This window comes from Saccopteryx bilineata, chromosome 10 (assembly GCF_036850765.1).
Source record: "Saccopteryx bilineata isolate mSacBil1 chromosome 10, mSacBil1_pri_phased_curated, whole genome shotgun sequence".
Lineage (NCBI taxonomy): Eukaryota > Metazoa > Chordata > Mammalia > Chiroptera > Emballonuridae > Saccopteryx > Saccopteryx bilineata.
Genome location: NC_089499.1, coordinates 14,166,665 through 14,181,129, shown reverse-complemented (window position 1 = coordinate 14,181,129; position 14,465 = coordinate 14,166,665). Strand labels below are relative to the sequence as shown.

The 14,465-nt window shown below is 42.5% G+C and overlaps 1 protein-coding gene across 1 annotated transcript in view; it reads left to right on the top strand.

The window, feature by feature from the left end:
* Window positions 1-14,465, top strand: part of DLEC1 (DLEC1 cilia and flagella associated protein) — a 66,457-nt gene that overhangs the window by 2,052 nt on the left and 49,940 nt on the right. The window contains exons 2-6 of the mRNA XM_066245718.1: window positions 183-333; window positions 4,017-4,127; window positions 5,477-5,676; window positions 5,903-6,123; window positions 7,610-7,688. Coding sequence (XP_066101815.1) covers window positions 183-333; window positions 4,017-4,127; window positions 5,477-5,676; window positions 5,903-6,123; window positions 7,610-7,688 — 762 coding nt within the window. The remainder of the gene's footprint in view (window positions 1-182; window positions 334-4,016; window positions 4,128-5,476; window positions 5,677-5,902; window positions 6,124-7,609; window positions 7,689-14,465) is intronic.

Here is a 14,465-nt window from a genome sequence, read left to right as displayed (position 1 = left end):
CTATGAAACTTTTAAACCATTTACCATTATGGGTCTCAACTTTTACTTATGTCAAGTTAAACCTGACAGTCTCTATGGTGCTGTGACTGCTCTGTGCTTCACAGGAAACCCTGATGCTGGGGTGAGATTGAGTAAAGCTATGTGATCTTATACTTCTGTGCGTTTGATCATCTGCCCACCAGATTCGGAAGCTCTATAAGCAGCGGTTGGATGAATTTGAAATGTTGGAGAGACATATTATTCAGGCCAGGGCACGGACCCTTGCCGAAAAAGAGCGGGCCATGCAACAGACCAAAGTACATGACCTTAAGCCCTTCATCAAGATGCCTCCAGGTGTGTATAAAGAACTCCCATATGCCTTTCACCCTGATTCCCCAGCTGTGAGTATATGTAGAGAAAAGAGCTGTTAGGCTTGCTCGCTTGCACTTTGCATGATTAATACATGAGCATGTGGCAGAGCCACGTGTGTGTAGCCTATATAAGGCTACAGGTACTTTCCCTTGGCGTGGATCACCTGCCCAGCCCTGTGAGGGGCAGTTTTGCTGTTTGCTCACCACCACCACTGCCGCCAGAAGAAGAGGTTTTCCTCTGCCTATTGCTCGCCCACCTCTGTGAGACTCCAATAAATGGGAACAGCCCAATGCCTTTCGGCTTCAGAGTTCTTCTGTGGTCTGCCCAAATCCAGTGTCAACGTGCTTGGCCTCAACCACCAGAATTACACTATATTACTGTATTTGTTCCATTGCTTACTCTCTAGTCTTTATCCGAACATTTGGACACCAGGTTGCAGATGTGATGTTTCATTACCACATAACACTCCAGTGTGCATGTCTCCAAAACAAGGATATTGTCCTACATAACCAGCATACAACTCTCCAAGCCAAGATATCAGCATTGGTGCAGCCTTAACCTCCAGTTCTTATTTCCCCAGCTGGCCCACGGTGGTTTTCTCTCCTCTCTGGTCCAGAATCCTGTCTAGGAAGTCATGTTGCATAGAAGTGTCATATCCTTTTAAAAAAATTATTTATTGATTTTGAAGAGAGAAAGAGAGAAGCATTGATTTGTTGTTCCACTTATTCACGCATTCCTTGGTTGATTTTTGTATGTGCCCTGACTAGGGATCGAACCTGTAACCTTGGCATATAGGGGTGATGCTCTAACCAGCTGAACAACCTGGCCAGGGCCTCATGTCTCTTTTTTTAGACTTTTCATTTGGAACAATTCTGTGATCTTTTCCTGTCTTTCATGTTCTTGGCAGGCTTTTTTCCCAATTTTTTTTTATTGTGGTTAAAATGCACGTAACATAAAATTTATCATCTTAATCATTCTTAAGTGTAAAGTTTCGTGGTTGGTGTTAAACACATTCTAATATATAACCATCACTACCATTTGTTTCCGTAACTCTTTCCATCTGGTAAGACTGAAACTTGATACCTATTAAACTAGAACTCCCTGTTCCCTCCTACCACAGCCCCTGGCAACCACCATGGTACTTTCTGTCCCTGGGATGTTGACCACTCCAAGTACCTCAGATTGCTGGCATCCTATAGTATTTGTCTTTTTTGTGACGGGCTGATTTCACTAAACAACGTCCTTGAAGGTCATCCATGTTGTAGCATAGGTTGGTGTTGAGTTGTATGAGTTCTTCGTACATTTTGAATATTAACCCCTTTTCAGACATGTCATTGGTGAGTATCTTCTCGCATTCGGTAGGTTGGGTTTTTTGTTTTGTGGATGGTTCCCCTTGCTGTGCAAAAACTTTTTAGTTTGATATAGTCTCATCTGTTTATTTTTTCCTTTGTTTTCCTTGCCCAAGGAAATATCAGAAAAACACATCGCTAAGATAAATGTTGGAGACTTTACTGCCTGTGTTTTCTTCTTCTAAGAGTTTCATGGTTTTGAGTCCTATATTTAAGTCTTTAGTTTACTTAGAGTTTATTCTTGTATATGGAATAAGAAGTTGGTCTAGTTTCATTTTTTTGCACATATCTGTTCAATTTTCCCAACTCCATTTGTTGAATAGATGGTCTTTACTCCATTGTATGTTCTTGCCTCTTTTTTCATATATTAATTGACCATATAGATGTAGGTTTATTTCTGGATTCTCTATTCTGTTCCATTGGTCTATATGTCTGTTTTTAAGACAGTACCATGCTGTTTTGATTACTGTAAACTTGAAGTTTAGTTTAATGTCAAATAATGTGATATTTCCAGTTTTGTTCTTCCTTGTCAAGATTGCTTTGGCTATTCGGGGTCTTTTGTGGTTCCATATACATTTTCGGATTATTTGTTCTAGTTCTTTGAAAAATGCCATTGGGATTTTAATAGGAATTGTGTTGAACCTTTAGATTGCTTTGAGTAATATAGACATTTTAATGTTGTTAATTCTTCCTATCCATGAGCATAGTATATGCTTCCATTTATTTGCACCTTCATCTGTTTCTTTCCTAAGTATCTTGTAATTTTCCAAGTACAGGTCTTTTATATCCTTAGTTAAATTTATTTCTAGGATTTTTTTTTTTTTGAGAGTGGAAGAAAGAGAGATGAGAAGAATCCACTTGTAGTTGTGTCATTTTAGTTGTTCATTGATTGATTCTCATATGTGCCATGACTGGGGGGGGGGGTGTTCCAGCCAAGCCAATGACCCCTTGCTCAAGCCAGCGACCTTGGGCTCAAGCCAGAGACCTCGTGTTGACTGCTCTTTCTTGGCTCATTAACCATAAATCTTAATTATTGACTTCCCAATCTATTAAATGAGATGTTCTCTCTCATGTGTCTGTGGGTCAGTTGGGGGTTCAATGATCTAGATTGACTTGGCTAGCTGGACTGGCTTCAAGCTGTGGGTCTGGCTGAACTTGGCTCCTTGCTGCAGACGGGGCTCAGGTCTGCTCCACTTGGATTCATGCTGGGGCCCAAGATGAAGAAGCAGGAACTTTTCTCATGGGCAGGAAGCTCTTTTCTAGTAATGACAAAGGCATAAGAGGGAAAAAGCTCAGCTGTGTAAGCACATTTCAAACCCCTGCCGACATCTCACTAGCCAAGACACATCAATCACATGGCCAAAGTCAAGGTTGAAGTGTGCTTTGTCTGTAGTAGCAGGAGTCACATAGCAAAGGGCAGCGAGATGGAAATGAGTGAAGAGTTGTGGCCATTTATTCAATCTACCAAACTTTTCTTTTTTTTTTTTTTTTTATAATTTTTTTTATTTATTCATTTTAGAGAGGAGAGAGAGAGAGAGAGAGAGAGAGAGAGAGAAGAGAGAGAGAGAGAGAGAGAGAGAAGGGGGGAGGAGCTGGAAGCATCAACTCCCATATGTACCTTGACCAGGCAAGCCCAGGGTTTAGAACCGGCGACCTCAGCATTTCCAGGTCGACACTTTACCCACTGCGCCACCACAGGTCAGGCATACCAAACTTTTCTTAATGCTATTTTGTTATAGACATCTCTGTGAGTCATAGTATTTTAGCTCAAACAATACCACAACATGCCTTGTCCCATGGTTGTCCTCCTTTAAGTTTCTGGTAAGCACTGGCTGCTTTGTTTCTTAAAAATTACCACAGTGTTCTGAGAAAGATTTTTTTTTTTACACAGACAGAGAGTCAGAGAGAGGATAGATAGGGACAGACAGACAGGAATGGAGAGAGATGAAAAGCATCAATCATTAGTTTTTCGTTGCGACACCTTAGTTGTTCATTGATTGCTTTCTCATATGTGCCTTGACCGTGGGCCTTCAGCAGACCAAGTAACCCCTTGCTCAAGCCAGTGACCTTGGGTCCAACCTGGTGAGCTTTTGCTCAAACCAAATGAGCCCTCGTTCAAGCTGGCGACCTTGGGGTCTCGAACCTGGGTCCTCCGCATCCCAGTCCAATGCTCCATCCACTGCACCACCACCTGATCAGGCAGATAAATAATTTTTTTTAGATGGTTTAGGCTCAGAGGATAAAGAAAGTTTGAGTATACCTTCTTCAAGGTCATTCTGGTTTAAAACACCTTTGTCCTCATTTCCTTCTATGCAGTGAAGACTGTCTTCCGATGGTGTGTGGACAATGAGCTGCTACAGAAACACCATCTGATCTGTCCAAATGATTACTACAACGATCCAGTGCCATTCTGCTCTGCACCGAAAGGTGATGCTTCTGTACTCTCTTAGAGCCTCTGATATCACCCCAGGGAAGCTCGGTAGTAACAGGACCACCTTTGCCACCATCTCCTTGTCCCCGCCACCCCACTTTTCTTTCATTTTGATAATGACTATTGGGACGGTCAAAGCTGAGCATACCATTTCCTCACTAGCTCCCCGACACCTGCAAGGCAGAAGTCTCAGCTCCTCAATGTGGACTACAATGCTCTTGTCAGCTGCGCAATGCCAACATATCTGAAAACATTTAGAAATGTACTTGAACCATAATACAAAAGCAATACAAAATCCGTATGTAAGTGAAAGGAGAGGCAGATAAGCAAGGGAGCAAGTTCCTGATGGAGTCAGAGCGGGGCTGAAGGAGTTTTCCCAGACCCCATACAGGACCAGAACAATTTTTTGCCCTTTGAGTCTAGAGGGAAGGTTGGGTAGGAAGGCAGAGAAAGGTGTGTGTGTGTGTGTGTGTGTGTGTGTGTGTGTGTGTGTGGGAGAGAGAGAGAGAGAGAGAGAAAGAGAGTTTGGGCTATTTCCTATGATATAGGAGGCGTAGTCTTCTGAGATGAGTGGGTGGGAAGCTGGGTTGTGGGCTTAAGCAGGGAGGTAGTTTTTGGAGGAGTCACTGTGTGGATTTTGTGACCAGACATCAGGATGGTGCCAGGCCCAGAAGAAGAGCTCTCCAACAGTCCTACTCTGCGAGACTCTGCTTATTTCTGTGGCTTTGGAGCTGAGACGGTGTTTGGGATGGGAGGATTGGGGTCCAGAGGGCAGAGCATGCTGGTGGAGGAAGAGCTCCACTGATGGCCTGAGCTGGTAGAGAAATTCAGGCGGGAAAGAGGTATCAGAATCAAGCGTCGCACTCACTCTCTTAGGCAGATGAAGAAGGATTGGGGTTAGCATGTTTTGAGAATTTCTCAGGTATTGTGCTGAGCAATGCGTGGTGGTACCAATTTCACTGCATCCTTGTGAGCAGTGACTGTTCTCATTGAGCCTTTGGGGATGATCTCAAAGGTATAAAAAGCTAATGCACAACTTTGATTCCTGTGTGAATTTTTAAAAAGCACATTTACATATGGGGTGTGTGAACATGTGTGTGTGGATGACAGTAGTCTATTCATGTCCTTTGACCATATTCGCCAACATACAAATATCTTAACACTCAAGTCCCAATTCTCAAGTACATAAAATAAGGTCCAGGAGTCATTTATATGTCTAAGAGCATACACATCTGGTAGTAAATGTGAAAGTTTAGGACAAAATAGCAAGTGGTTTTAGTCATCTTAGATATATCCACCTCCTCTCCTTGGTATGGTAGCTCAGTTTATTCCCTCGGTGCCCCAGACAACTTCGTCCCTGGATACACCAAACTGACGTTCAGTTGCGAGAAGCGTTTCATCCAAAAGAAAAAGCTGACCAAGAAGCTAGAAGCGTCATGCAGGAAGCCACTCACTAAGTCTGAAGACGAGTTAGACTACACCGTGGACAGCCTGACATGGGACTCACCTTTAAAGGTCAAACTCCAGACCAAAGAAACTGCCAAGGTTAGTGTTGAAGCCTCTGCATAGCAATGTGTACGTGGGGAGGAGGGCGCAGTGGGGACAGGGAGATGATGAGGGGAAGGAGTTCCAGGTGACACAGGAAGTTGTGATAAATCCGCAGAGAGGAGAGTTGGCATTGACCATCTGTGGGTCATGCAGCTGGCCAAGATATCAACACACACAGTCCCTCTGCCTGGCATTGACCCTGGACTTCTTTTGTATTTCAAAGAAAACAAGTCCACCAAAGAACAAAAAGTGGATGAACCACTTACGCGCGCCACAGAGAAAATTGGAGCGACATCTCCTTGCCAAAATGGAGAGTCGGAACCGCTTCCTAAAAAACCCTCGGTTTTTTCCTCCTAACACCCCACATGGAGGCAAGTCTCTTGTCTGCCCTCCGCGGAAGCCAGCACGGAGAGGGGAGTCCCAGAGCGGAGAGCTGGACCAGAGGTGTGTCTTTCCCTGACTCGGGTTCTCAGAAAATCTGACCCTTTAGAGCAGCGATTTTCAACCCGTGTGCTGCAAGAATGTTTAAAACACACCATACCTGATTATTTAGCCAGGGGCACTGACTTCTTTTCCCTTGGATTGTCTAATAAAAAAATAACAACAGCCAACACAACAATAGCCGTCCAGTGTGAATGAATCAAAATTATACCTTTTTTTTTGGTGTGTGTCAGATCGGCAAAAAATATCTTTCTCTCTTGTGTGCCACAGAATTTTAGTAGTTAGTTTATGTGTGCCATGAGATGAAAAAGGTTGAAAATCGCTGCTTTAGAGTAAAACCCAGAAGGTTCTGGGTCTGGTCTAGCTTATGAAGGAGTTTAGACTTTTGCGGAGGGACAGGGTGTCATTATCAGAACAGAACAGGGCTTCAGGGTTACCTACAGACGTGGCCTTTGGACATCCCGAGACCCCTAGGTCCGTGCCAGAGTCTGAAGGAACGGGGGTTAGTGCTGGTCTGTGTACATCTGAACAGTCTGAGTCAGATGAGAGGAATCTTCACCGCCATGTGCTCCTTCCATTGGCGTTCATATGTCTTAGATAAGAAAAACGATTAAAATTTGATTAATCACAAGTAATTAGTATACATATTGATTTTTCTTTAAAGGAGCACCTTTAGCTGTATTTCAGTAATTGTCCCTAAGAAAGAAATGAGTTGTTTCATGGATTAATAATTTTAAAGGCTTAAAACCATTGACCTTTATTTATTAGACAAATATTATGTTTTTATTAAGAAAAATTAGAAAAGACTACTATTTCAAAGAAAAGCAGAACCTATATTATTAAATACCCAGATAACATATTGGTGTTTAAGTGTCCAGAGTTTTTCCTATGCATATTGAAAATGAAATATATGGCTCTGACCAGTTGGCTCAGTGGTAGAGTGTTGGTCCGGCATGTGGAAGTCCCAGATTCAATTCCTGGACAAGGCACACAGGAGAAGCAACCATCTGCTTCTACACCCACCCTCTTCCTTTCTTCCACCCCCCCAACCCCCACAGCATGACTTGATTGATTCTAGCACATTGGCCCCAGGCACTGAGGATGGCTCCATGGAGCCTCTGCCTCCGGCACTAAAAATAGCTTGGTTTGGAGCATGGCTCAAGATGAGCAGAACATCGGCCCCAGATAGGATTGCCAGCTGGATCCCAGGTCAGGGCGCATGCGGGAGTCTGTCTCTCTATATCCCTTCCTCTCACTTGGACAAGAAGAAAAAAAAAAGGGAAATATGTAGCTACATACTTTTTACAAGGATTCAGTTATGCTGTAAAATTATTTTGTAACCTGCTTTAACAGCAAGAACCAGCAAATGACATATTGTGAACATCCGTGATGGCTTGCATGTATTTATCTTACATAATTCGGTCACTATGTGCTATTTCATCACATGGATGAAACCAACAGCCTTTCTCCCTGCTCTGTCCTCCCACAGTTATGCTGATACTCCGGTGTTCCTCGCTAAGCCACCAATCGGATATTTCACAGATTATGAAATTGGATCAGTTTATGAGGTAGAAATCTTATTTCTTTATATATCCTACTTCATCTCCTTCCTTATTTTTTACAAGTCTTTATTATGGAATCCTAAAACCATACACAAGAGTAGGAAAAGACTGGGATAAACCCTGTGTGCCCACCACCCAGTCCGACAGTTAACTCCAGTCTGCAAGTGTGTTTTCATCTATCATCCCCACAGTTTCCTCGTGTGTGTGTGTGTGTGTGTGTGTGTGTGTGTGTGTGTGTGTGTATGTGCGCTTGTGTACACTGGAGTATTTTAAGAAAAAGCCTAGACATCCTATCATTCTTTAATTAATACTTCAGTGTATCTAATACCTAAGAACTTTAAAAAAAAACTACCATCACACCAGCAATATTAATTATTATTCCTTAATATCATCTACTATCCATCCATGTCTGATTTTTCTTCATTTTTTTAAAGTGAACTTACAGTTGGTTGTTTTAAATCAGAATTCAAATATTTCATTTGGTTAAAATATATCTTATTTCTCCTTTAGTTGATAATTCCTCCCCCATCCTCTTCTTTCTAAAAAATGCCATTCATTTATGAAAGAAACTATAATTTCTTGCATCCTGGATTTAGCAAATTGCATTATTGTGGTGATATTAAACCTTTATCCTTTATATTTTCTACACTTGATCTTAGCCAAAAGACCGAGAAACGATATCCGTTATATTTTCTATAAACTTGTAGTTAGATGTAAAAGTTTGATTAGAATCATGCTCAATTATTTTTTCTTAAGCAAGAACATACAATGGGGTAAAGATAGTATTCAATAAATGGGGTTAGGAAAACTGGACAGAAACATGCAAAAAATTGAAACTAGACCATCTTACACAATATACAAGAATAAACTTCAAATGAATTGAAGACTTAAATATAAGACTGGAAACCATAAAACTCTTAGAAGAAATCACAGGCTATAAACTCTGACATTTCTCTAAGCCAGGCATCCCCAAACTACGGCCCGCGGGCCCAATGCGGCCCCCTGAGGCCATTTATCCAGCCCCCACTTCACTTCTGGAAGGGGCACCTCTTTCATTGGTGGTCAGTGAGAGGACCACTGTATTTGGCAGCCCTCCAATGGTCTGAGGGACAGTGAACTGGCCCCCTGTGTAAAAAGTTTGGAGACCCCTGCTCTAAGCCATATTTTTTCTGACATATTTCCTGGGGCAAGAGAAACAAAAGAAAAATATACAAATGGGAGCGACTACATCAAACTAAAATGTTTTTGCATAACAAAAGGAACCATCAACAAAATGGAAAGGCAGCCCTCTGAAAGGAAGGACGCATTTGCCAAAGGTACATTTGATAAGGGGTTAATATCCAAAATTTACAAAGAAACATACAATTCAACACCAAAAAAACAAACAATCTAATTAAAAAATGGGCAGAGGATATGAATAGACACTTCACCAAAGAGGACATACAAATGGCCAATAGACATATAAAAATATGCTCAGTGTCACTGATCGTCAGAGAAATGCAAATTAAAACCACACTGAGATACCATATCACATTTGTCAGAATGACTACTATCAATAAATCCACAAACAAGTGTTAGTAAGGACATAGAAAGAAAGGAACCCTCAGGCATTGTTGGTGGGGATGCAGATTGGTCCAGTCACTGTGGAAAACAGTAAGGAAGTTTGGAACTTCCTCACGACTCAGAGATTTCACTTGGGTATATAGCTGAAGAAAACCAGAACACAAATTTGAAAAGATATGGTCACCCCTAAGTTCATTGCAGTATTATTTACAATAGCCAAGATGTGGAAGCAACACAAGTGTGCTTATCAATACACTAATAGATAAAAAAGTGTGGCACATAATATACAATGGAATATTATTGGGTCATAAAAAAGAATGAAGTCTTACTATTGGTGACAACATGAATGGACCCAGAGAGTATTATGCTAAGTGCAATAAGTCAGAGAAAGACAAATACCATATGATTTCACTAATATGTGAAATCTAAAGAACAAAATAATAAACACACAAAACAAAAATAGACTCACAGATGCAGAGTACAGCACAGGAAATACAGTCAGCAATACTGTAATAACTACGTGTGGTGCCAGGGGGGTACCGGAAATATCAGGGGGATCACTTTGTAAATTATAGCACTGTCTAAGAACCACTATGCTGTACACCTGAAACTAATACAGAACAATATTGAATATCAACTGTAATAGAAAAAAAAATTTTTAATTTTTTCTTTTGTTGGCAAGAATAATTCTTTGGTGGTGCTATTTCTTACTGCACCCTGTCGGGAGGAGAATGGTGGCTGGCTTTCCCATCAGTGATGAACGGCTTCAGGTGTTGTGAGCTCAGTCCTCCTTTATCAAGTCCTAATCAACCTTTCTTTTATTGGCTTCAGTGGCCTTAAATTATTGTTGCCTAGATCCATTTTTTTAAATGAGGATTACAAAATGATTTATAATTCTATTATTCCTTCTGCATCGATTATCTGTGATTTTCCGTTTTTGTTTGTTTATTTGTTTTTGTGGCCGAGACAGAGAGAGTCAGAGAGAGGGACAGATAGGGACAGACAGACAGACAGGAAGGGAGAGATGAGAAATATCAGTTCTTCATTGTGACTCCTTAGTTGTTCATTCATTGATTTCTCATATGTGCCTTGACCGGGGGGCTATAGCAGACCGAGGGACCCCTTGCTCAAGCCAGCGACCTTGGATCCAAGCTGGTGAGCCTTGCTCAAACCAGGTAAGCCCACGGTCAAGCTGGAAACCTCAGGGTCTTGAACCTGGGTCCTCTACATCCCAGTCCGATGCTCTATGCACTGCGCCACCACCTGGTCCTGGTCGGGCTGTGATTTTCTGTTTTGAAAACAACTTTCCCTCTAACTTCTATTCCTATCCCCTGTTCCTTGCACTCTTCGTACCCTGATAGGTAACTCTTTCATTAGTTTGTTGTTTCTTTCTGGAGTCATAAGCGAATATGCAGGTCTGTGTGAACCCCTCTCCTCCTTGCTGTCCTCTGCACCTTGCTTTTTCCACCTAACAGTATATCCAATGAGTCCTCCAAGAGCAGTATGTAAAGACTTTCCTCATTCTTTTTTCCCATTTCCTTCTTAATTTAATGCTAGTCTCCCGCCGTCCTGGGGAATCAGGGCAAGACCAAGATTAGTGGTCGTCAGCTCTGCTCACCAGGTGCGAAGACGCATAGGCCTAAGCACGAAATCCCTTCACCTGCACGTGGATTGTACTCCCCAGTGGAAGGAGTACTACTTGGAAATCCATAATTCTTTAGGAACTCTCAGACAAATATTTCAGTCCTATGTGCTGAACGTTGAAAGCATTTTATTTACCTCTTGAACTGACTAGTTATACAGTGTGTCCGTAAAGTCATGGTGCACTTTTGACCGGTTACAGGAAAGCAACAAAAGACGATAGAAATGTGAAATCTGCACCAAATAAAAGGAAAATCTCCCAGTTTCATACCTATTCAGTGCAGTTCTATGGGGGCTCACGCACAGATTTTTTAGGGCTCCTTAGGTAGCTATCCCGTATAGCCTCTACAGACTCGTCACTGACTGATGGCCTACCAGAAGGGGGTTTCTCCAACAAACTGCTGGTTTCCTTCAACTGCTTATCCCACCGAGTCATGTTATTCCTATGTGGTGGCGCTTTGTTATAAACGCGCCGATATTCATGTTGCACTTTGGTCACAGATTCGAATTTAGCGAGCCACAGAACACACTGAACTTTCCTCTGTACCGTCCACATCTCGACTGGCATGGCCGTGGGCTGCACCGCTGTATACACAGTGTTATATCATCATCTGCGCATGCGCACATGCTGCCACATCATCCTACAGGAAAACTGGGAGGGTTTTCCTTTTATTTGGTGCAGATTTCACATTTCTATTGTCTTTTGTTGCTTTCCCGTAACCGGTCAAAAGTGCACCATGACTTTACGGACACACTGTATATTCTCTTCTGGACTTCTGTGTCTGGTTATCCCATTTCAAAGACAGTTGGAAAAGCGGTCAAAGACTCAGAAAGGGAGATAAAGTCATTTCAGTTGGGGAATGGAACAGGGCAGAGGGAGAGCTGCCCAGGCCGAATGGAAGACAGGTGCATGCAGGACTTGAAGGTGCCAGCTGAGGGCGCCTGTGAGTGAGATGAACACAGACCGGGGCAACAGCCCTCCCTCTCTCTGCCTTTGCCTAGCTGTCTCCTGCTCATCCCCTTCAGCTTGCTGAGTTGTTACTACTCAGGAAAATCACCCTGACCTTTCCCGACTGGATTAAATGTCCCCATTGCAGCCTCTTTTTGTACCATTGGCTCTTTTGTGGCACAATTTTATATTGATCTTCCCCACGAGACAGCAAGAAAGCCTGACAAGGGCTTCAAGCATTATTTCTAGGTTTGTGCTATCGTTTCATTGTTAGTGCCCCGCACTTAGTAGGCCCTCGGTAAATAAGGGCCAACTGAATTTATGAACAGTTGAATATGGGCCTGCCTCCCAATCTGGCCTCGCCCTGTGAAATACGGTAAGCCGAGAGCAAATGGAAGGTGTGTGTATGTGCGTGTGTGTCCGTGTGACTTTTCAAGGTTTTGGGTTTTTTATTTTATTTTATTTATTGATTTTACAGAGAGAGAAAAAAGAGAGGGGGTGGAGCTAGAAGTATCAACTCATAGTTGCTTCACTTTAGTTATTCATTGGTTGCTTGTTATATGTGCCTTGACCAGGCAAGCCCAGGGTTTTGAACCGGTGACCTCAGCATTCCAGGTCAATGCTGTATGCACTGCGCCACCACAGGTCAGGCTCAAGAGGTTTTGATAAGAGGTGAATGACAGTTCCTAAATGTTTAAGTAAGGTATTTATTCCTTTAGAAGTTTGCTAAACGTGCAAAGTGTTTAAATATATTAGGAAAGTATGTATAAAATAATGTTAACATTAAAGTACAACATAATGATTATGACTGTGTAAAATCTGAGTACTCATAACTGGTAGAAGCCACCCATAGTGCATCGAGAATCATACAGAAAATGGTGTGTTTTAGGGAAAAACTTATAGGTATCATTTTTTTAATTTAAACTTGTGTTGGTACTGATAAAAACTTTTACATTTAAAAAATATATGAATAGGCCCTGGCCGGTTGGCTCAGCAGTAGAGCGTCGGCCTAGCGTGCGGAGGACCCGGGTTCGATTTCCGGCCAGGGCACACAGGAGAAGCGCCCATTTGCTTCTCCACCCCTCCGCCGCGCTTTCCTCTCTGTCTCTCTCTTCCCCTCCCGCAGCCAAGGCTCCATTGGAGCAAAGATGGACCGGGCGCTGGGGATGGCTCTGTGGCCTCTGCCTCAGGCGCTAGAGTGGCTCTGGTCGCAACATGGCGACGCCCAGGATGGGCAGAGCATCGCCCCCTGGTGGGCAGAGTGTCGCCCCTGGTGGGCGTGCCGGGTGGATCCCGGTCGGGCGCATGCGGGAGTCTGTCTGACTGTCTCTCCCTGTTTCCAGCTTCAGAAAAATGAAAAAGAAAAAATATATATATATATGAATAAGAATTAGGTTTTGTGCCTGACCAAGTGGTGGCGCAGTGGATAGAGCATCGACCTGGAATGCTGAGGACCCAGGTTCGAAACCCCAAGGTCACCAGTTTGCGTGCAGGATCACTAGCTTGAGCATGGGGTCACAGGCTTGAGCATAGGATCATAGACATGACCTCGTGGTCGCTGGCTTGAAGCCCAAGTTTGCTGGCTTGAGCAAGGGGTCACTGGCTCGGCTGGAGCTCCCCTGCCACCCCTACCCCCATTAAGGCACATCTGAGAAGCAATCAATGAATAATTAAAGTGCTGTAATTATGAGCTGATGCTTCTCATTTCTCTCCATTCCTGTCTGTGTCTCTCTCTGTCTCTCTTTCTCTTGTACTTAAAAAAAAAAACCACAAAGAAACAAAGACCTAAGAATTAGATTTTACACTGTTGCAGAAAAAAGTTACAAATAAGGAAAGAGAGAATGCTAGAATAAACTATGTGGTTCTAGATTGTGGCTAGAAATATAAATATGGATTCAAAGACAGAGATGGAGAGAAAACATGTCAAAAGGACACTGAGCTTCCGATGGCCAAAGTTGAACGACTCAAATAACAGAACAGATAACGATGCTCTTAGATTATAGCCTAAAGAATAAAATAAATATCCATGAGTCTATACTTATACAGGTAAATATCTGAACAAATAAATAAGTGGGAGCGGAGGGACAGCTCTTCGTTGTGGAAGAATTCTAATTATAATGTAGAGAGAGTGAGAGAAATAAAAAATCACGACTAAATATCACACTAATAAAATCTTCGGTCAGGGCATTCCAATAGATGTTAAAATTAGTGGGTAAAAGTTTGAGCAGAAACAGATAATTGTATAGTTTTTCCCCATGTACTTAGTAATTCCAAACTGGGATGGGGAAGGACTCAGGTTCGAGACCCCGAGGTCGCCAGCTTGAGCGCGGGCTCATCTGATTTGAGCAAAGCTCACCAGCTTGGACCCAAGGTCACTGGCTCGAGCAAGGGGTTACTCAGTCTGCTGTAGCCTCACAGTCAAGGCACATATGAGAAAGCAATCAATGAACAACTAAGGTGTCGCAACGAAAAACTGATGATTGATGCTTCTCATCTCTCTCTGTTCCTGTCTGTCTATCCCTCTCTCTGGCTCTCTCTCTGTCTCTGTAAAAAACCAAAAAAAAAAAAAAAAAAAAAAAAAAGAAGAAGATAAAATTAAGACATTCTGAAAACAAAAACTGATCATTCAC